Raw genomic sequence first — 21,864 nt, 5'->3', positions numbered from 1 at the left:
GAATATTTCAAACAAAATAATCATTGTCTACATTTAATAAAAATGCCTTTCAGAAGATGTAAAAGAAAGAGTGGGTTTCTCTTGAAATGCAAGTAAGCCATTGGTTTTCCTCCTTGTTTTATAATAGATTTCGATTTAGACATAAAGTATTCATGTAAGCAAATGTATAATGTCCTTTTAAATAACATCAATTTTCCCCATGAAAACTTTTGTGATCTTGAATATCTATTCACACCATACATATGCACAGAGACTAATCCTCATAAGTGATCATCCCAGTAATGTTTCTTCTTTCTCTCTTTCTCTTTTTTTAACAGGGCCTAATTGTTCAGATTTGAAGCAGCCTATGTATTTAGGATTTGAAAAGGATGTCTTTAAAACTATAGCAGATTACTATGGTCACTTGAAAGAGCCTCTACTTACATTTCATCTTTTTGATGCCTTTGTCAGTGTATTAGGTAAGTTGGAATATAATGAACATGTGTCTGTATTATTGATATGGAATCATTTCATTTTCCAGTGTCTTGAGATTTCCATTAGTCAAACCTCCATAGCGTTTCTAAAATAAAAATGGATGAGGTGCTTGCCTGGTTACAGTCCTGCTCTGTGAAGGAGGAAAAGAAAATGGTTAAGCTCTGTTAAGAAGCTGAAATCAAGGACCAATAGTTTTTACTTGATAAGAAAGAATAATATGCTATGTGTCACTTTTGTGCAAAACAGTACAACTTCTTTGGTAGAGAAGAATGTCAGTTTGATATTGACTGTTGCAGTAGATCTACTCTGGATGTGCCTTTATGAACAGTCATGTATGGGAGACAGATTTTCATTTAGAAATCTAATTTCTTTTCATAGAAGGAACAGGTTTCTGTAGGGCTATTTGTTATTTGTAACATGAAAAATAAATATAGTAACTTTATCATTCTCTGAAACTTGTTACTGTTCTTCACATAGATCTGTATGCCAGAATTTATAGTGTCACAAAAGCAGGGTAGAGAGGAAAAAAAAATCAATGTTATTGCTGTAGGCCTTTGTGGTATTGTTCCTTTCTTCTTGCATATCAGATTTTCCTGTTGCTATTGTGATTGTTCAATAAATATTCTTTTATTGTTTGCTTTAATGACCGATCATTGTGTAGATATCATACTCTGTTATGTAAATTTGTAGGAATTTGCATGCTCTTGTTCCTGAGTACTGGGGGGCTTAGCCCCCTGCCCTGCCCCGCCCTGCCCTTTCTTCTGCTTTCCATCTTATTGGAAAGTATGGATGCTACCATAGAAAATACTCATAGTATGAGTAATTTGCCTGATCTCATAGTACAGTACTTTAAATTTTAATATTCTCTAAGTTTTCTGATAAGAAGAAACAAAGTACAAAACTATAAATCATGCGCATAAGAGTGAGTTTGTTTTTAGAAGGATTAGTATTGGGAACAGATGAAAGGATTAGGCTTGTTACAGGTGTTTGAGACCACTGGGCTGTCTTGGTATTTTGTTTTCAACCAAAGAGGATCGAGTGCTTATGTCCTTTTGAACATCGTACCTAATGATGAATACTTGCTGTTGTTTAATATGCATTTGGACTCATTGAGTAGATTCTTTTAGCCACTCACTGCCATGTGCCACTGGTAAAATAAGAATTCTAAAGACTGGAATAAAAATTACTTAGGTTTTCTTTTCATTTTCCATTTTCATAATGTTATGTAGTAAAAATGATCTGGTTTGGAAACACAAGTACTTGGAACTTTTTTTGGAGAACAGATTCCAGTTTGAATCAGCTGTGTTTATGACATCACTGGTCTGTTCTACCACAATTGTTCGTTTTGATCTCTGCTAGGAATTAAAGCTGATTATTTCCAAATTGATGTCAGAATCAGCCTCCTTCTGAAGTATCACTTATACAGGGTTTAGGGTGGAGAAGGATGGATAGATTGGAGAATTTTGGCAGTTAAGTATCAGCAAGAATAGACTAATGTGTGCAGATAGTCAAGATTTATTATCCTTCTCAAGTGAACATGTTTGAGACACCTTGCATTGAAAACCATATATTTTAGATCCTTATGTAGTAAAAGGAGAAATATAAGGACATATAGATTATCATAAATTTGATCATCATTTGATCAATGAAGATCATCTAGTATAGTAATCTTGTTAAGAGTCTGTGGGAAAAGGTGTTATATATAGATATGTGCAAAGCAGGTATATAGGTTGAATCTTGGTGTGGTTGACTCAATTCTTCAAACTTTTTGACTTACTTGGACTGCAGTAGGATGCTATTAGATTAGATAAGTAAGTAATAAAGTAGGTAATCAGCATACTTTGTGTAGCACCTAAAAATCCTATAGCATTTTCAGTGGAAATAGTTTTCAGTTTAATTAATGGGCTTTTTTGAGGCTGATTCCTTTGCTTCTAGAATGAAATAATGCTAGCTTGATGTAAAAGTTGTGACCTTGAGAGCTGTTAGTTATTGATATATGAAAAAAAAAACATCTAAGTTCTTAAACAAAAAAAAAAAGAAAAGAAAAAGAAAAAAGATTTTTTGGAGAAATGAGAATTATTCTTTAATCACTAGAAAATGATTTAATTTGGGTCAGCAGTCTGACCAAACAACATAGCTGTATATAATAATAAATTTTCATTTCTAAAATGTCAGTTTGTTATTAAGATAGAATTTGGCTGACTCTTAAGTGGGGTGAATGAGATGGTATAGCATCCTTCACTCCATTCCATGTGTACCCTAAAATCCACTGAGCTGTGTAGCTTGCTGTAATTTGTCATATTGAGGAAAAATCGACACCCATAGGAGGCACAAAAAGGCATAGCAGCAGGGGATGGTGTTTGGACAGTTGAGAGACTTGTGGGTTGTATAATGTTATAATCTTAGTTCCCAAACTGGTGATCTCTGGGCCAGATCTGAGTTATAAATACATCTGATTTGACCTCTGTGTTTTGTTTTGTTTTGTTTTGTTTTGTTAATGTGTATTTATTTTTGAGAGAGAGAGACAGAGACAGAGATGGAGACAGAGTATGGGCGGGGCGTGGGAGAGGGAGACACAGAATCAGAAGCAGGCTCCAAGCTCTGAGCCACCAGTGTGGCTTGAACTCACGAACTGCGAGCTTGAGCTGAATCAGACGCTCAACTGACTAAGCCACCCTGGCACACCGACCCCTGTGTTTTAAAAAGAAAATGTAATTAATTGCCAAACTTTAAGAAACAGGAAGTTCAGGTAAGAATTTGTAAATTTGTGAAGAGAAAAAGTGGAAAATGTGGCTGCTCTGGGCTTGAATTTACATGGGCACCAACTGTTGCATCTGTGTGGCTAGTGCCGCCACTAGAAGGAGCAAGTGTTCCAGGGACACAAACTCCAATTTGCAGTGCTTCCCACTGCTTCTCAGACTCTCAAGCTAAGTTCACTTGACTCTTTGCTCATTTATCCCTTTTGTCTGCTCCTGCAGGCACTTGGGCTTTTGGCTCCTGGTTTATTTGCTCAGAGGCTGGAATACTGAGTAGCTCTTTCCTGCTCCCTACCTTCTAAAATGTCAAGTTTAGAAAATGCCATTGAAATTCACTAGATTGATCGTACACTGGATTATCAAACTAAATAGCTGAGATCTTCTATGTATTTTTTAAGCCAGAGACACCTATAAGGGTTAACTTTCCAATCTTTGATTCTTTTGTCTGATGACTTCTCAGATATCCTGTGGAGCTATATGCCATCATGGACTTACTACCTCTTGTTATGTTCTTCAAGTTATCTTAGGGTCTGTGTCCCATAGTAATTCTTAAGGGAAAACAATTCTTTTTTTCAGAGAGTGCCTAGTTGGTGTGCTTGACCAGACAGAGGGCTCTTGCCCATGTTAGTCCAAAGTTCTTGCTGGTGGTTCTCTTTGCTCTCAGAGCCCAGGGCTTATGGCTGGAGTTTTTGAAGATGTAGATGAGCCAAGGTAAGGATGTTGAATCACCTCCAAATAAAATGACTACTGTTAAGTCAATTGCTGGAATAAGGTGGGGTTAGCTGCTCCTTAAAGATAGCAATTTAGGGAAGTGCCTAGGTATTTCTTGGCTATAACAAAATATCTAAGCTGTTTGTAAATATACCAGTAATCACTAGGATAGCTGATAAAACTTCTGGGGGAAAAAACTTAAGACTTTTCTCATACCATTCATCAGGATAAATTCCAGCTGAATTAGATAATTAAATGTAAAAAATGTACATCTAAAATATAGTTGATGTTGGGTGGGTGAAGGACTTTCTCAGCCTGAAAGCAAAAGAAGTCATAAAAGTGCTATAGCAGTTTGGGGCTCTTCATGTAGGAAAGGGCATCATGTTGTGGTAGGTGAATCTGTGTCTACTTTTAAGCAATTCAAAGACGACTTGTTTGTGTTTCCTTAAAAGCCCCTAGAGAAATAGTCTCTCTTGATATGTCTTTCTTTAGGGAGTTCTGACCAATTGATGTGTAGTCTGAATTCATTTACCTTAGTATAAACATTATCCTTTTTATACCTCTTCTCTGTGAAAATGAAACTTTTTTTTTTTTTTTATTCCTTTCGTTGTTCGAAAACTTGAGTCTTCTTGAGTCTCTCCTTCTCTGGCTGAACAGACTCGATCCCACTGGCCTTTTGGGGAATGCTGGGCCCTTTCAAAAATCTTCATATTTCACTATTTTTTTTTTTTTGAAGCTCCCATAAGGGATCGCTTATTGATAACATAGCATATATTAGTAGAAATGCCATTTCTACTTTACAGAAATAAAAATTTGTGTTTGTAATGATTTGAGAATGGAAATCTGATGTAACCACTGGAGAATGGGAAGGAGGGTGACAAAGGTAGTTGTCATACAAAGCACTGACAACTCTGAAGCCTGTCATGTGATCTTCATGGCTGAAGTGTCACCTAATCTCTAATCATAGAGAATATTATTTTAATTTTACTTATTTTTATCATAAGGAACACTTGGATTTTTTTGAGTATTCAATTATTTATTCACTCATCCTTCATCACTGGGGCTAAATAATGAAATGTTTCCCTGATTGAAAAAGTCTCAAAGATGAGTTATTTGGTGGATTATTATCTTTTCATTATTTTATTCTTTTTTTGTTTGTTCATTATTTTATTCTTATTTTACCAATGGAAACATCTCCAAACTCAAGAACTTGGTTTGTTCACTGAGGTGTACCCACTTAGATGACTCACTCTGCCTGTCTAGACCCTGGTTTTTTCATTGGTAAATGGTAGTAATGCCTACTATACTTTTAGGTATGAAAACATGAAATTTAAATTTTTTTTTTCAACGTTTTTTATTTATTTTTGGGACAGAGAGAGACAGAGCATGAACGGGGGAGGGGCAGAGAGAGAGGGAGACACAGAATCGGAAACAGGCTCCAGGCTCTGAGCCATCAGCCCAGAGCCCGACGTGGGGCTCGAACCCATGGACCGCGAGATCGTGACCTGGCTGAAGTCGGACGCTTAACCGACTGCGCCACCCAGGCACCCTGAAAACATGAAATTTAAAGTAGTGGGTTACACTTGTTTTCCTACTAAGTTTCATTTTTTTTGTTTTGAAAAATACAAAAAAATGGCAAAATGTGTAAATTAAGATAGGATAATCATATGTTGCTAGCTAGCCATATCTTCTTTCAAATGATAGCAAGATTTTTCTAATGTGAAACTACTTGTGATACATCTTTATAATCCATGATTGGGATAAGCACTAGTATGTCATTCTGAAATGCAAGAAACAAGTTACCTTTGGGGCTGCCAAAGGTACTTGTCATTTTCTTGCAAAGGAAGACTCAGTATTTTTATGGTGATGTTGAGGTTGAAGAAATGATGAAAGATGAAAAGTTACTCTTTTAGCTTTTGTTCAGCAAAGTGAAATTAATCCAAAGAATAAAGTTGTTAGTCTTTTAAACTCTTTGGTTATAAAATGAGGAGAGCCTACCAATATCCCTCAGGAGCTCTTAAAACCTAAAACACCCCCCCAAGAAGCTCTTTAAAATCAGTAGTAGTTTATGATCTTGAAGAATCCAATAGTACTTGTTGAAGATGTGTTTTGAGTTCAACTGTATGCCATCATGTGTATTTTAAAACTAAATTCTCTTGCAGTCATTTCCCCCTGAGTTCTGTAGTGTGTTTTTGTCAGTAACATTTTATGAAAGAAAATAAACGTAATGGTCAGCAATGAGAAAGAAGTTAGGAAACAGAGAAATCAGATTAAACTGTTTTTGAGAATCTAAGTATTCTGCATGTGTTTGAACTGAGGAAAGCATTATGTCGCACTCCAACATTCAAAAGCAGAACTAAAAGTGAGTCCTGCTTTGACATTTGGACAGATTGAAAAATAACATCCTTGGAACTGGTTGCCAAGAAGGACTGAAGTATTACAGGCGCTTCAAATCTCAGCTTTTCCCCATACGTCTTCCCTTTGAACATATTCATACCACTTCATAGATGACCCATGTGCTAAGGATTTCCACTCCTTACTTTCATCCTTGATCTGTCTCCTGAGCTCTGACCAGAATATCTCTCTGGCTCTGGCTGTGTATTCCTGGATGTTCGTTATAAAAGAGCCTTGGTTCAAATTCAGGAGTCTCTGTAAGCCACTATTTCAGAAACTGTGTGTTGGATGTGAATTCTCTGTAGTAGAACAGTGTTAAAAAGACAGAATATACATAGTAGGTATATTTGTAGACTTTGTTTTAAATACCTATGTATATGCGTATATATTGTGACGTAACATATATTTCTTAATTTTTGTTGCAGTAAAAAATTTTTGAAAAAAAACCCTACTTTAAATTTCATCTCCATTTACCTACATAGTAAGATGACTATGAGGATTTAATGAATGAGAAAATCTCTCAAAGTGTAATATTTCTCAGATATTACTAGTAATAGTAGTTAATGGTGAAAGATGCTTATGCTATATGTGGTTTGTCCTTTAAACTTCGATAAAAAAAATAACTTTTTACTTATGGATCATATATATATATTTAAGTTTATTTATTTTGAGAGAGAGAGGGTGGGGGAGAGGGAGAACACAAACAAAGAAGAGGCAGAGAGGGAGAGAGAGAATCCCAAGAAGGCTCGGTGCTGTCAGCCCAGAGCCTGATGTGGGGCTTGAACCCATGAACTGTGAGATCATGACATAAGCCAGAATCAAGAATCGGCCACTTAACCTACTGAGCCACCCAGGCGGCCCCTATGGATCATATTGTTTAGAGTTACATTCAAGTTTTCCTTCTTTTTGTGGTGGAATTAGCATTTTAAAGTGGTTTGGAAGTTTCTTCAGGGTTACACTACATTGTAGTTTTACTTGATGAGAGAGAAATGAGGAGAAGAAATGGTTTTATGTGCTCTCTCTGGTATAAAGGAACTAGTTTCAGATTTCACTATGTTGAGAAATTCTCTTCTTTTTACCATCTACTTCTTGCCCCCAGTTGAAGAATGCAGGGTGATATTTTGACTTTCTGCGTATGAAATATTTGTGCATATTCTTTGAGCCAACATTTCTACTTATAGGAATTTATCCTTAGGAAATAATTGGCCACATGGACAAAGTCAGTAATATAGAATGGTATTGAGGCGTGTCTGCCCTAGACCATGTAAGTAAGCTCACACCCCATTTTGCCACTAACTAGCTGTGTGATTTGGGCAAGTGACCTCATTTCTTTAAGTCTCACTGTCTTTACTGTAAGTGGGATTAATGATGGTTAAATACCTTATAGAGTTTTTGTAAAGATTAAATGAGATAATGTTTAGTGTTTAGAACACTATTAGGTACATAATAAAGTATGTTTAATGTTAACTCCATTAATGTTAACTATTTTCTTCTCCCATAAAAAATTAGTTTTATTATTATATATATTATATATAATACACATATATATATAATATATATATTAGCTGCTCTTATTTTTTTATTTTGATTTTTAAAGACAGAAAAATAAGCTTCAAAACCACTATCACACTTTTAAAATTCCTTTCTGTAGTGGAAGATCTTGTATTTTAGTTCAGAAAGTATTTTGTGAAATTCATGTGCTTTTACATGTAGTAGACCTATCTACTCTCATCAAGATTAATGGCATGGAAGTGTTGTAAATTGCCACATTCTACAAATATTTTTACTTTTAATCTAGTCTTCTATTTTTCTCTGGCATGTATAGTGATGTGATAAACTGGGGCACAGTTAACTGTCTTTGGGACCATGTTTTTCCCCTTGTCTATAATATCTATATTTCTAATGCTAAGGGAATTCTAGGACTATGACTTTTTATGCTATTGCCTCTTGAAACTTTCCAAAATATTTAAAAAGAATAATTTATAAAGTATTCCCCTGCCAGTTTTCTAAACTTCCTACCAGTTAATATTTTTGTGATTACAAGTTGTGGCTTTGATGTGGTTGAGCAATGCTATTAGTTTAAGTCTCCTTTATTCCCTAGGTTCAATTTCTTTTAAAATATAGATTTACTTAATGGCTACTAGAGCTTGAAGACTTTTTTTTTCAGGTTCCTGAAGATTTTGGTGGTGGACTCCTTAATGATATAACACAATGATGATGGATGGCTGACAGATAAACTTTTTAAACCTACTCCAAAATTATTATTTTTTTTCTTTAGGACTCTTAGAGTAGTCAAGAAAAATATATCTGTCAGTGTTAATAAAGGATATAGAGTATGGTATTAATTCAAGAGTGTAATCTTTTAATTAGCAATTAATAATTGCTGACCATCAATTTTAAAACTAAATTAAAACCAAGTAGAGTTTATTGGAAGCAGGTTGATGATTATGTGTTGATAATTATGTGTGTAAGGGAGGAAGAGCACATTGGTGTGAATCCCAGGTGTATTTTATGTTTATTTATTTTTGAGAGAGAGACGGGGGTGGGGGAGGGGCAGAGAGAGAGGGAGACACAGAATTGGAAGCAGGCTCCAGGCTCTGAGCTGTTAGCACAGAGCCCAACATGGGCCTTGAACTCACAGACTATGAGATGATGACCTGAGCTGAAGTCTTATGCTCAATTGATGAGCCACCCAGGTGTCCCCCGGATGTATTCTTGGGGCAAGTCTTAACTACTTTGGCATAGCCTTTTTATAAAACAGTTTAGCATTTCTTTAAAAAAGGTTAAACATTGCCATATGAGTCAGCAGTTCCACTCTTAGGTATATACCAAACAGTTGATAACATATGTCACACAACCACTAAATGTTGATGGCAGCATTATTCATAACAACCAAAAAGTGGAAATAATGGAGATCTCCATGAAATGATGAATGAGGGAGGAGCCAAGATGGCAGAACAGCATGGAAGCTTTTTGTGTGTCTCGCATCCATGAAATACAGCCAGACCAACACTAAACCATCCTACACACCTAGAAAACCGATCTGAGGATTAACACAACAATCTGCACAACCTGAACCACCGAACTCAGCAGGTACGTGGTGGGGAGAGGTAAACTTGGGGAGCGAAAAGCCACTAGAAGGGAGGTGCTTTTGTGGGTGGAGAGAGGACAGATACGGGGCGGGGGGATATGGGAAAAGAACCCCTCCCCAAAAGCAGCTGGAGAGAAAGTGGAAAATTGGAAACAGCCGCAGGGACTAAACTGAAAAGGGAGAAAGGAGAAAGAAGAGGGTTTAAATTCCATTAAGACTGTAAACAAGGGGAGCGCAAAGACTGCAACTCCGCAGCTTGATACCTGGTGGTCGCAGGATATATTCAGTGTGCTGAATCAGAAAAATATGCAGCCAAGAATTTTTTATCCAGCAAGGCGGTCATTCAAAATAGAAGGAGAGATAAAAAGTTTCACAGACAAAAATTAAAGGAGTTTGTGACCACTAAACCAGCGCTGCAAGAAATTTTAAGAGGGACTTTTCTTAGGGGGGAAAAGACGAAAATATATATATACACACCAAAAGCAGCAAAAGATTAGAAACGACCAGAGAACACCACCAACACTCCAACTCTACAAGCATCATAATGACAACAAATTCATATCTTTCAGTACTCACTCTAAATGTCAATGGACTCAATGCTCCAATCAAAAGACATAGGTTAACAGAATGGATAAGAAAACAATATCCATCTATATGCTGTTTACAAGAGACCCACTTTAGACCTAAAGATACCTTCAGATTGAAAATAAGGGGATGGAGAACCATCTATCATGCTAATGGCCGACGAAAGAAAGCCATGTTTATATCACTCAATCTAGACTTTAAGATAAAGATTGTAACAAGAGATGAAGAAGAGCAGTATATCATAATTAAGGGGTCTATCCACCAAGAAGACCTAACAATTGTAGACATTTATGCTCCAAATATGAGAGCACCCAAATATATAAATCAATTAATCACAAACATAAAGATACTCATTGATAATAATACCATTATAGTAGGGGACTTCAACACCCTCCTTCAGCAATGGACAGATCATCTAAACACAAAATCAACAAGGAAACAATGGCTTTGAATGACACACTGGACCAGATGGACTTAACAGATATATTCAGAACATTTCATCCTAAAGCAGCAGAATATACATTCCAGAATAGACCATATACTGGGACACAAATCAGCCCTAAGTAAGTACAAAAAGATCAAGATCATACCGTGCATATTTTCAGACCATAATGCTATGAAACTCGAAATCAACCACAAGAAAAAATTTGCAAAGGTAACAAATACTTGGAGACTGAAGAACATCCTAGTAAAGAATGAATGGGCTAACCAAGCAGTTAAAGAGGAAATTAAAAAGTATATGGAAGTCAATGAAACTGATAACACCACAACCCCAAACCTCTGGGACGCAGCAAAGGCAGTCATAAGAGGAAAGTATATAGCAATCCAGGCCTTCCTAAAGAAGGAAGAAAGATCTCAGATACACAATCTAACCTTATGCCTTAAGGAGATGGGAAAAGAACAGCAAATAAAACCCCAAACCAGCAGAAGACAGGAAATAATAAAGATTAGAGCAGAAATTAATGCTATCGAAACCAAAAAAACAGATCAATGAAACTAGAGGCTTTTCTTTGAAAGAATTAACAAAATTGATAAACCACTAGCCAGTTTGATCAGAAGAAAAAGGAAAGGACCCAAATAAGTAAAATCAAGAATGAAAGAAGAGAGATCACAACCAACACAACAGAAATAAAAACAATAATAAGAGAATATTATGAGCAATTATATGCCAGTGGGTAATCTGGAAGAAATGGACAAATTCCTAGAAACATATACACTACCAAAACTGAAACAGGAAGAAATAGAAAATTTGAACAGACCTGTAACCAGTAAGGAAATCGAATTAGTAATAAAAAATCTGCCAAAAAACAAGTGTCCAGGACTAAATGGCTTTCCAGGGGAATTCTACCAAACATTTAAGGAAGAGTTAACACCCATTCTCTTGAAACTGTTCCAAAAAATAGAAATGGAAGGAAAACTTCCAAACTCTTTCTATGAAGCCAGCATTACCTTGATTCCAAAACCAGAGACCCCACTAAAAAGGAGAACTATAGACCAATTTCCCTGATGAACATGGATGCAAAAATCCTCAACAAGATATTAGCCAACCAGATCCAATAATACATTAAAAAAATTATTCACCATGACCAAGTGGGATTTATACCTGGGATGCAGGGCTGGTTCAATATCTGCAAAACAATTCACGGGATTCATCACATCAGTAAAAGAAAGGACAAGAACCATATGATTCTCTCAATAGATGCAGAGAAAGCATTTGACAAAACACAGCATCCTTTCTTGATTAAAATTCTCAAAGTAGGGATAGAAGGAGCATACCTCGAGATCATAAAAGCCATATGTGAAGGACCCAACGGCTATATCATCCTCAATGGTGACAAATTGAGAGCTTTCCCCTAAGGTCAGGAACAAGACAGGGATGTCCACTCTCACCACTGTTATTCAACATAGTATTGGAAGTCTTAGCCTCTGCAATCAGACAACACAAATCAAAGGCATCCAGATGGGCCAGGAGGTGGTCAAACTTTCACTCTTTGCAGATGACATGATACTCTGTATGCAAAACCCAAAAGATTCCACCAAAAAACTGCTAGAACTGATTCATGAATTCAGCAAAGTTGCAGGATATAAAATCAACACACAGAAATTGGTTGCATTCCTATACACCAACAATGAAGCGACAGAGAAATCAAGGAATCGATCCCATTTACAGTTGCACCAAAAACCATAAAATACCTAGGAATAAATCTAACCAAAGAGGTAAAAAATCTGAAAATTATAGAAAGCTTGTGAAAGAATTTGAAGACACAAAAAAATGAAAAAGATTCCATGCTCCTGGATAGGAAGAACAGATATTGTTAAAATGTCGATAATACCCAAAGCAATCTACATATTCAATGCAATCCCTATGAAAGTAACACCAGCAATCTTCACAGAGCTAGAACAAACAATCCTAAAATTTGTATGGGAGCAGAAAAGACCCCGAATAGCCAAAGCGATCTTGGAAAAGAAAACCAAAGCAGGAGGCATCACAATCCCGGACTTCAAGCTATACTACAAAGCTGTAACCCTCAAGACAGTATGGTACTGGCACAAGAACAGACACTCAGATCAATAGAACAGAATAGAGAACCCAGAAATGGACCCACAAACCTATGGCCAATTAATCTTTGACAAAGCAGGAAAGAATATCCAATGGAATAAAGACAGTCTCTTCAGCAAGTGGTGCTGGGAAAACTGGACAGTGACATGCAGAAGAATGAACCTGGACCACTTTCTTACACCATACACAAAAACAAACTCAAAATGGATGAAAGACCTCAATGTAAGACAAGAAGCCATCAAATCCTCGAGGAGAAATCAGGCAAAAACCTCTTTGATCTTGGCCGCAGCAACTTCTTACTCAACTTACTCAACTTCTTGCCTCTTGTCTCTGGAGGCAAGGGAAACAAAAGCAAAAATGAACTACTGGGACCTCATCAAAATAAAAAACTTCTGCACAGTGAAGGAAACAATCAGGAAAACTAAAAGGCAACCGACAGAATGGGAGAAGATATTTGCAAACAACATATCAGATAAAGGGTTAGTATCCAAAATCTATAAAGAACTTATCAAGTTCAACACCCAGAAAACAAAGAATCCAGTGAAGAAATGGGCAAAAGACATGAATAGACACTTCTCCAAGGTAGATATCCAGATGGTCAACTGACACATGAAAAAATGCTCAACATCACTCATCGTCAGGGAAATACAAATCAAAACCACAGTGAGATACCACCTCACACCTGTCAGCTTGGCTAACATTAACAACTCAGGCAGCAATAGATATTGGTGAGGATGTAGAAAAAGAGCATCTCTTTTGCATTGTTGGTGGGAATGCAAGCTGGTGCAGCCACTCTGGAAAACAGTATGGAGGTTCCTCAAAAAACTAAAAATAGAACTACCCTACGACCCAGCAATTGCACTACTAGGCATTTATCCACGGGATATAGGTGTGTTGTTTTGAAGGTGCAAACATGCACCCCCATGTTTATAGGAGCACTATCCACAATAGCCAAAGTATGGAAAGAGCCCAAATGTCCATCGATGGATGAATGGATAAAGAAGAGGTGGTATATCTGTACAATGGAGTATTACTCGGCAATCAGAAAGAATGAAATCTTGCCACTTGTAACTACGTGGATGGAACTGGAGGGTATTATGCTAAGTGAAATTAGTCAGAGAAAGACAAAAATCATATGACTTCACTCATATGAGGACTTTAAGAGACAAGACGAATTAACATAAGGGAAGGGAAACAAAAATAATATAAAAACAGGGAAGGGGCCAAAACAGAAGAGACTCATAAATATGGAGAACAAACTGAGGTTTGGTGGAGGGGTTGTGGAAAAGGAGATGGGCTAAATGGGTAAGGGGCATTAAGGAATCTACTCCTGAAATCATTGTTTTACTGTATGCTAACCAATTTGGATGTAAATTTTAAAAAATAAAAAATGAAATTAAAAAAACAAACTAAAAAAAATGAATGAAATATTTAATATATCCACACGATAGAATATTATGCAGCCATGTTACATGCTATAACATGGTTGAACCTTGAAACATTATTCTAAGTGAAAGAAGCCAGACACAAAATACCTTATTTTGTATGATTCCATTTATATGAAATGTTCAAAACAGGCAAATCTGGGGCTGTGATTAGTGTTTTCTACGAGGTGAGGGGAGGAGAGAATGGGGAGTGAGTGTTAATTGGTATGAGGGTTTCTTTTTTGAGTGACAGAATTATTCTGGAATTAGTGGTGATGGACCTAACTTAATAAATATACTAAAAACTGCTGAATTGTACATTTAAAGATAATTTCATAACAAAAAACAGAGAAAAAGAACCAAATTGGACTTTAGGACTTAAAAAAGCACAATATTATAAGTGGAAATTTCATTGAATGGGTTTAGGAACAGGTTAGACATTGCAGAAGAAAAGATCGGTGAACTTGAATATACAGTAATAAACGCTAGCCTAAAGAAAGCACAGAGGGAACAGGGTCTAGAAACAAAACAAACAACATGCGTCAAACACAGCCCTAGTGACATATAGAGCAATATGAAGTAGTCTAATATACTTGTAATTGGAATCCCTGAAGGAGGTCCTTAAAAACTAGCTCATGTATTATATATTTTTTAAACCACATCCCTATCATTCTTTGAACACTTTCTTATTTTCTGGCAGGAAAGGTCCTTATTTTTTCTTTCTCAGGCATTTCTTCAAGGATTCTTGCTTCCTGTGAGTAGAGAATGATACATAGAAGCCAAGATTTAGTAGTTGTTGTGTTCATTTTTATTGGAAATATTGTCTGTAGAAAAAATAATTCTCCAGTGACATGAAATGAGTGACCCTGAAATCTGATTTCCAAACTTTCACTTTAAGTACTATTTGGCAGGAGGATAGTGGTTAAATTGTCAGAGTGGAGAGTAATATAAGAGGCATCTATGTGCCCATCACCCTAATTTAACACATATACTGTGCAGTGATACAAAACATCCATGTCTTTCTCTATATCTAGAAGCTGAACTACTGGGCTGTTTGCTATTTACATCTTACTAGTTGAAGCAAATTGCTTTCCAGAGTCACAGCAACTTACACATATATTAGAAATATATTTCTGTTGGACCATTTTTTTTTTTTTACCAATACTTGGTTTCATCAGGCATTAAATTTTTTTAATTGGGAAAAATTTAATTACTAAGCATCAAGTGCACTTTACATCAATAACTGCAGTACTGAAATTGTGACATTTTAAGTATTTTTCTCAAAAAAGTGTTGATTTCCACCCCCCCCCCCCCCAGGAAACTTGGAGATTCAACTGTATACATTAACATGGCCAGTCTATGTCATTATGGTTTATTTAACGCTAATCTCAACAGGTGTTCATATTTCCATCTACAATAAAGTAGATTGTGAACTTCTTATATTGTTGAATTTTAGCAAAACTCCATGAGATAATTTAAAGGAATATCAAATTTTTGAAGGGCAAACTCCTAAAACTCTACATTGGGATTGCATTTTTGCTTCAAGCTCATCTAACTGGAGAATACAGGCAATTTTTCTTTCTTAATCCCTTGGAGAACTATTTCTGCAATAAGTCTTGTGTCTTCTTAACTATGGGTGGTTTTGAGAAAGGTTATCAGCTCTGTGGTTAGTTTCCCACAGTTGTTAAAATTCTGTCAAAAACATTTTAATAGTTTACAAGAAAAAACACTTGTTTTTTCAAAGGCCACAGGAACAGGAAAGAAATAGTACTTCTTATTTGTATAAGCACAAACATTTAAAGCTACTCATGCTGCAGGTAAATCCAAGATAGTATTCAGAAGTTCTATAAAAATGAACGAAAGATAATCTTTAATTCTACCGCACCAAAAGCCAAAATTTAGATCTGCATGAGAGATGCCCTGTAGCAATTCACTGGTCCAGTTTAAGAGTTCAGAGTCCTTTTTGGCCCAGTGATGTCCACATGCCAGATAAATTCAGTTCATTAAATGGAAATTAGGGCAAAGACTCCGTTCAAAAAAGCACAGGGATATGCTACTAGAAGTGGCTGTTCTTCCATGGCTAATGCAGAATTAAAAATTTTGGAAGGGGAAAAACTGCACCATCTAATAATTCCAGCAGTGAGAATGACCCTTGCCATTCCTTGCAGAGCTGGAAAGTAGGATCATCGGAAGAAGACAGTATCCACGGACACTTGCCACACAACCAAATGAAACACCTGTCATACTCAGTTTAGTAGACAAAAACATTCCTAGACATCCAAGTGCACTTATGCCACATACATAGCCAAACTGGATTTTGCCAGCCAGTAACAATGTGGCTCCAAAGGCAAGGCAAAAAACCATTGGTTGTGCCAAATCAGTCACATTCATGATGCTGCCATCTTCCACTTGTAATGGATGTAACACTGTTCATGTTTTTTGCCAGATGTGGTCACAAGTGATACCTGATTCTTCTAATAAAGGTGGCTTATCCTCAAAGTGTTTTCCATAGATAAGCTAATGTGTTAGAGTGTATGCCTGAGTTGGCTGGAAAATTGGCCCAGTATGTGGCTGTTATGGCTGCCTCATGTCTAGAGGGACAAATTGGCCTTGCTGTGAGTAGTCATAGCCAGCAAACTGTTTGCTATAGGGTTCTCCACTTCCTCCATAGTCATAGGATTGCTGTGATTGGTCATCAATGCTGTAACTTGTCTGGTAGAAATCTGTGTTTGTTATCAAAGCCTGTCATTGCACATGATCAAACGTGGCAGCAGTGTCAGCAACCCCCCAAAACCCCCAAACGTGGCTTAAGATCCCCAACTGGCCCTGTTGCTACATGTTACAAGGCCAAACAATTGCTGGGGCTTTTTAATTTTTGCAATCTGATATGTGTGAAAAGGAATCTTGTTGCTGTTTATCGGTCATATGGATTTCTTCTTGGGTGAAATACTTTTTCTGTCTTTTACCCATTTTTTTCTCTTGGTTTATTCCTTCCTTCCCTTTTCTTTCTTTCTTTCTTTCTTTCTTTCTTTCTTTCTTTCTTTCTTTCTTTCTTTCTTTCTTTCTTTTCTTTCTTCATTCTAAAAATATATTCTAGGTACTAATTCTTCATACCTTGTGTCTTGCAAATATATTTTATAGTCTTTGGCTTCTCTTTTGGTTTTAATCAAAACGTAAAAAAAAACCTTTTATGTTCTATTTTGGTCAAATTAATTTACTTGTGTATCTTAAGAAATCTTTCACAAAGAGATTCTGTACTTTTAAGATTTTTAAGTTTTGCATTTCTCATGTTTAGGGCTCTAATTTCTCTTGATTTGTTTAATTTATTTAAATGAATAAATAATTTATTTTAACTTTATAAAGTTGACTTTATTAAAGTATAATTAACATACATAATATACAATTAATATGCACTCATTTTAAGTACAGTTCAGTGAGTTTTGATGAGTTTATACTAGTGTAATTAGCATTAAATTAACAGGTCATTCCCATTAGTTCTGAAGGTTCTCTTGTGCTCTCTCTTAGTCAGTCCCCAACGCCAGCACTGGCACCAGACAACCAGAAATAGAAGCTTTTTATCCGATAGATTAGGTTTTCTTTTTAAGCGTTTCATACAAGTGGAATTATACACTGTGTACTTTGTATCTGGCTTGTTTTGCTGAGTATTCTAGTGCATGGATATACTACAAACCATAATTGGTTTATCCATTTACTTGTTGCAGAACAGGTGGATTGTGTCCATTCTTGGGCCATTATGAATAAAGCTGTATGAACCTGTATCTTAACTCCTTTTGAGTAAATAGTTAGGGGTGGAATTGCTGAGTCATATGATAAATGTATATTTACTTTCATTATGAAACTGACAAGGTATTTTCCAGAATTGTTGTGCCATTTTACATCCCCATCAATGATGTGTAAGAGTTTTGGTAGTTCTACATCCTTGTCAACATTTGATACTGTCAGTCTTTTGTTTTAGCTCACTTAGTAGGTGGGTAGTGCTATATCTGTGGTTTTTAGCTGTATGTTTCTAATGACTAGTTATATTGAGCATGTTTTCATTTGCCCAATGGCTTTTCTGTTAACTTCTTTTGTGAAGTGTCTATTGAAATATTCTGCTTTTTATTGGCTTGTTTGTTCTCTTATTGAGTTGTAAGAGGTGTTTGCATATTCTACCTGTAAGTCCTTTCTTTGATTATGTATTGTAAATATTTTCTCCCAAATTGTGGTCTTTTGTTTCTTTTCCTTAACAATGTCTTTGAAAAAGCAGAAGCTTTTAGTTTTGATGAAGTCTATTTTATCATTTTCTTTTATGGTTCATGCTTTTTGTCTCAAGAAACCTTTGCTTACCTTTAAATATCATATTTCTTCACATATAATGTTATCATGTTACCGTATCCTTTTTTTTCTCTTTTGTATCCTTTCTGATATTATCATCATCCATTTTGTGTGATATATTCTTTTATAACATTTGTAATAAGCCCTACTGTATGTTATTTTTTCTTTGGGCAGGTAATTTTCTTTTAAAGAAATTAAGGAACACAAAGCAATCTTTTATTCACATATTATTCTTTTCATTTATTCACATATTAATCTTTTCTGGGAATCTTCATTCCTTTATGCAGATCCATCTGGTATCATTACCATCTGGTATCATTTTCCTTCTGCTGGAATAATGTCCTGTGACATTTTTATGGTATAGGTCTCTTGGCTGTAGATTTTTAGGGGGAGGTTGGGGTTCTGAAACGTCTTTCTTCAGACTTAATTCTGGAAAGTATTTTCAATGGATATAGAATTCTAAGATAATTTTCTTTATTTAGCACTTTGAAGGTGCTTTCTGGCTTGAGTAGTTTCTGAAGAAAAGTCTATGGTCATTACTTATTTTTATTCTTCTGTTTGTAATGTGCCTTTTTTCCCTCTGACTGTTTTTGAGATTTTCTTTATCACTGATTTTGGGAATTTAATTATAATGTGCTTTTAAGAGTTTTTTTGTGTTCTTTGCCCTTTGATTCATTGAATTTCTTTATTCTGTTGATATATCGATTTCACCAAATTTGGAACATTTTTAGCAATTATTTCTTCAAATATTTTTTTCTGTGACTCCTACTTTTCTAATGACACAGAGTTTAGGTCATCTGATGCTTTCCCACAGTTTGCTGCAGCTCTGTTTATTTTTTTCCCTACTTTTTTGCCTACTTTGCTTCTATTTTGGTTGATTCATTTACTGTGAATTTAAGTTTTCTTTTTTCTTTTTTTGAAGTGTTAATCTGCTATGGTTCTCACCTAGTGAGTGTTTCTTTTGAGGATGAGGATTTTTCATTTCTAGAAGTTCCATTTGGTTTTTCTTTATATCTTCCATTTTCTCCTTCCTGTATTTATATATTTTCTAATAATATGAGAACATAGAATATCTTTTGTAACATACTTTTCTCTAAGTTTTTTATCTGTGACTATTTTTTATGATTTTCTACTAGTTTTTTCTCCTGCCATGGGTCATACTTTTTTGCTTCTTGGTATGTCTAGTGATTTTGTTTGAACAAAATGTTTTCCCTTGTTGAGTATCTGAATTTTGTTATCTTCCTTTGAAGAGGGTAAGCTTTGTTCTCTTAGGCAGTTAATTTAATTGAATTTCTTTTTGATTCATTTGTGTCTTATTTTTAAAAGCTGTTTTTAAGGCCAGATTAGATTAACCTTTACTGAAGTGAAGTTTGGTTCTACTATTGAAGCATAATCCTGCTGGGCTTTCTGTGGAATGCCTTCAGTGATCAGCAGGGCTCTCTTCTATGTGAGCTCTGGGAAGTGTTCAGCTCAAAGTTCACTGGTTGTTTTTTGTATGACCTCCTAGAGTTTTGCCTTAATCATGTATATGCATTTCAGTGTTCATCAGAGTCCCAGGGGATTTCTATGCAGGTTTATGGAACCCTTCTTCTGTTTAGTTCCCTGCAGTTGGAACTCTGCTTTGCAATGTCCAGCTGACTCAGCTCCACAAACTCCAGTCTGTCTCTTCCGTCTGCTTGAGCTCTCTGTCTCTGATACATGTTTTAGAATGTGCCTCTAGGCATAATGTGGGGAAATTGTAGAGCTTGTTTGTTTTGTTCTCTTTTCTCAGGAATTATGGTACTGTTTCATTATCCCATGTATAGAAATTGTTACTGCATAAAATTTGTCCAGTTTTCTAGCTGTTTGTGGAGGGAGGGTTAGTCTGGGCCTTGCTGTTCTATCTTGGTTGGAGTCAGAATTTTCTGTATTTTTAATAATTTAATTTTAATGATTTGATTTTTTTCCTGACATATGGTTATTAGGTTATTCCAAACACCTTTTTTGAACAGACCATTCTTTCCTTGCTGATTGGTGATGACATTTCTGTGATATATCAGGTTCCCAAGCATACTTGGACCTGTTTCTAGACTTCCAAATTTGTCGTGTTGGTCTTTGATGTTTTCTCATGGTAGCATCATACTGTTTAATTAACTATAGCTTTGTAGCAAGTCTTGCTTTCATGTCAGGTGAGTCCCTACTCCTAATTCTTGCCACTTATGGACATGAGATAATTTCTTTTGTGTTTTTCTCAATTAACTTTTTATCTATTTGAATTACTTGATTGGAGTAAGCAACCAAAGCAGGTCAGCTATTGTAGTTCATCCTTGAAATCTTGTGTTCAGCCACACAGTTGCTATATCAGTTAGCAAATTAAACGCTGTTGAAAGGTAAGCCTTTTGCCTAAAGAACAACTTTCACCTAAATTTTAAGACTGTAGCGTTGTACATTATACATTAGTAGTTAATTCTAACAAAGACTTCTATAATCTTTAGGTTAACAAGGGGCCAACTACCAAATATTGTGATAGTTCTGTCATTGATGGCAACACAGGCATCCACATTCTTTCAGCTAAAAAGTCAAGAAAAATTTAAGGGTTGTCATAGATCCTTCTAACATCAGTAAGTCAGACATAGCTGTTTTTACCTAATAATAATGTGGACATGAGATTGTTCTAGTGACCCAAAAAGTCATAACTGTGAGTCTTTCTGAATTACGCATGGTCAAGTTGACATAACCATTGCATGAGATGATGTTTACATATGTTTATATTTTTTTCCATCCTCTGTCATAGGGTTATGCAACTGCTGAGGCATATAGGCTTGAGGAGGGCATTCTTAGATGATTTGTTACTCAGTAATACAGTTCTGCTGGGGCATTGTGGGACTTTATTTATTCTCTCATCGCAGAGATCCAGAGCCAAATTCATGTCTGTGTACTAGTGCACAGTACATTTCTTAACTGACTTTTTACGAAAATCTAGCCAAAGTTGCATCTGATTTGCATCCTATTTTCCACCCTGGTATTAGTCTTAATGTTTTAATTTGTAGTAGTAATTGTAGTAGTAGCAGCAGCAGCACCTATCATCAATGCTATTAAAAGTTTCAGTTCACGTAGGCTTTCTTTTATAGCCTATGGGCCCTCAGTTCAGTACAATGATTCGGTTTTATGGCCGTCCACCACAATTTACTGCTGGGTTAATTGGGATTCATGGAGGTTAAGTGACTTGTCCAAGCATATACAATCAATGGGACCGGGGACTTAAGCCAGATATTCTAGTTCCAATCCTAGCAAGGGAGGACTCATTGTTATTCCTTCATTCATATAGTCATTCATTCACATGTTCACCACAGAAAATATTTAGTAAGCACCTGTGATCTACCAGGTAGTGTTCTACCTGTTGGAGGTATCAGTAAACAAAACTGAAAGGAATCCCTGCCCATGTAGAGCTTACATTTTAGTAAGGCAGAGGGGAAACAATGGTAGATAACAAAAAAGTAAATTCTGTAGTATCTTAGGAGGTGATAATGTATAATTAGAAAAAATAGAGGTGCC

General features: G+C 35.9%; 1 protein-coding gene and 1 pseudogene across 4 annotated transcripts in view; one reads left to right on the top strand and one right to left on the bottom strand.

The window, feature by feature from the left end:
- The window catches only part of DEPDC1B (DEP domain containing 1B), a 91,510-nt gene that overhangs the window by 53,220 nt on the left and 16,426 nt on the right, over nt 1-21,864 (top strand). For all 4 annotated transcript variants that reach the window (XM_045061033.1, XM_003980996.5, XM_019834664.3 and 1 more), the window contains one exon: nt 318-458. In XM_045061033.1, the coding sequence (XP_044916968.1) occupies nt 318-458 (141 nt within the window). The remainder of the gene's footprint in view (nt 1-317; nt 459-21,864) is intronic.
- Nucleotides 15,999-16,744, bottom strand: LOC101098517 (annotated as a pseudogene).

The sequence above is a fragment of the Felis catus genome, chromosome A1 (genome assembly GCF_018350175.1).
Source record: "Felis catus isolate Fca126 chromosome A1, F.catus_Fca126_mat1.0, whole genome shotgun sequence".
Taxonomy (NCBI): Eukaryota; Metazoa; Chordata; class Mammalia; order Carnivora; family Felidae; genus Felis; species Felis catus.
This window is presented reverse-complemented; position numbering and strand designations above follow the sequence as displayed.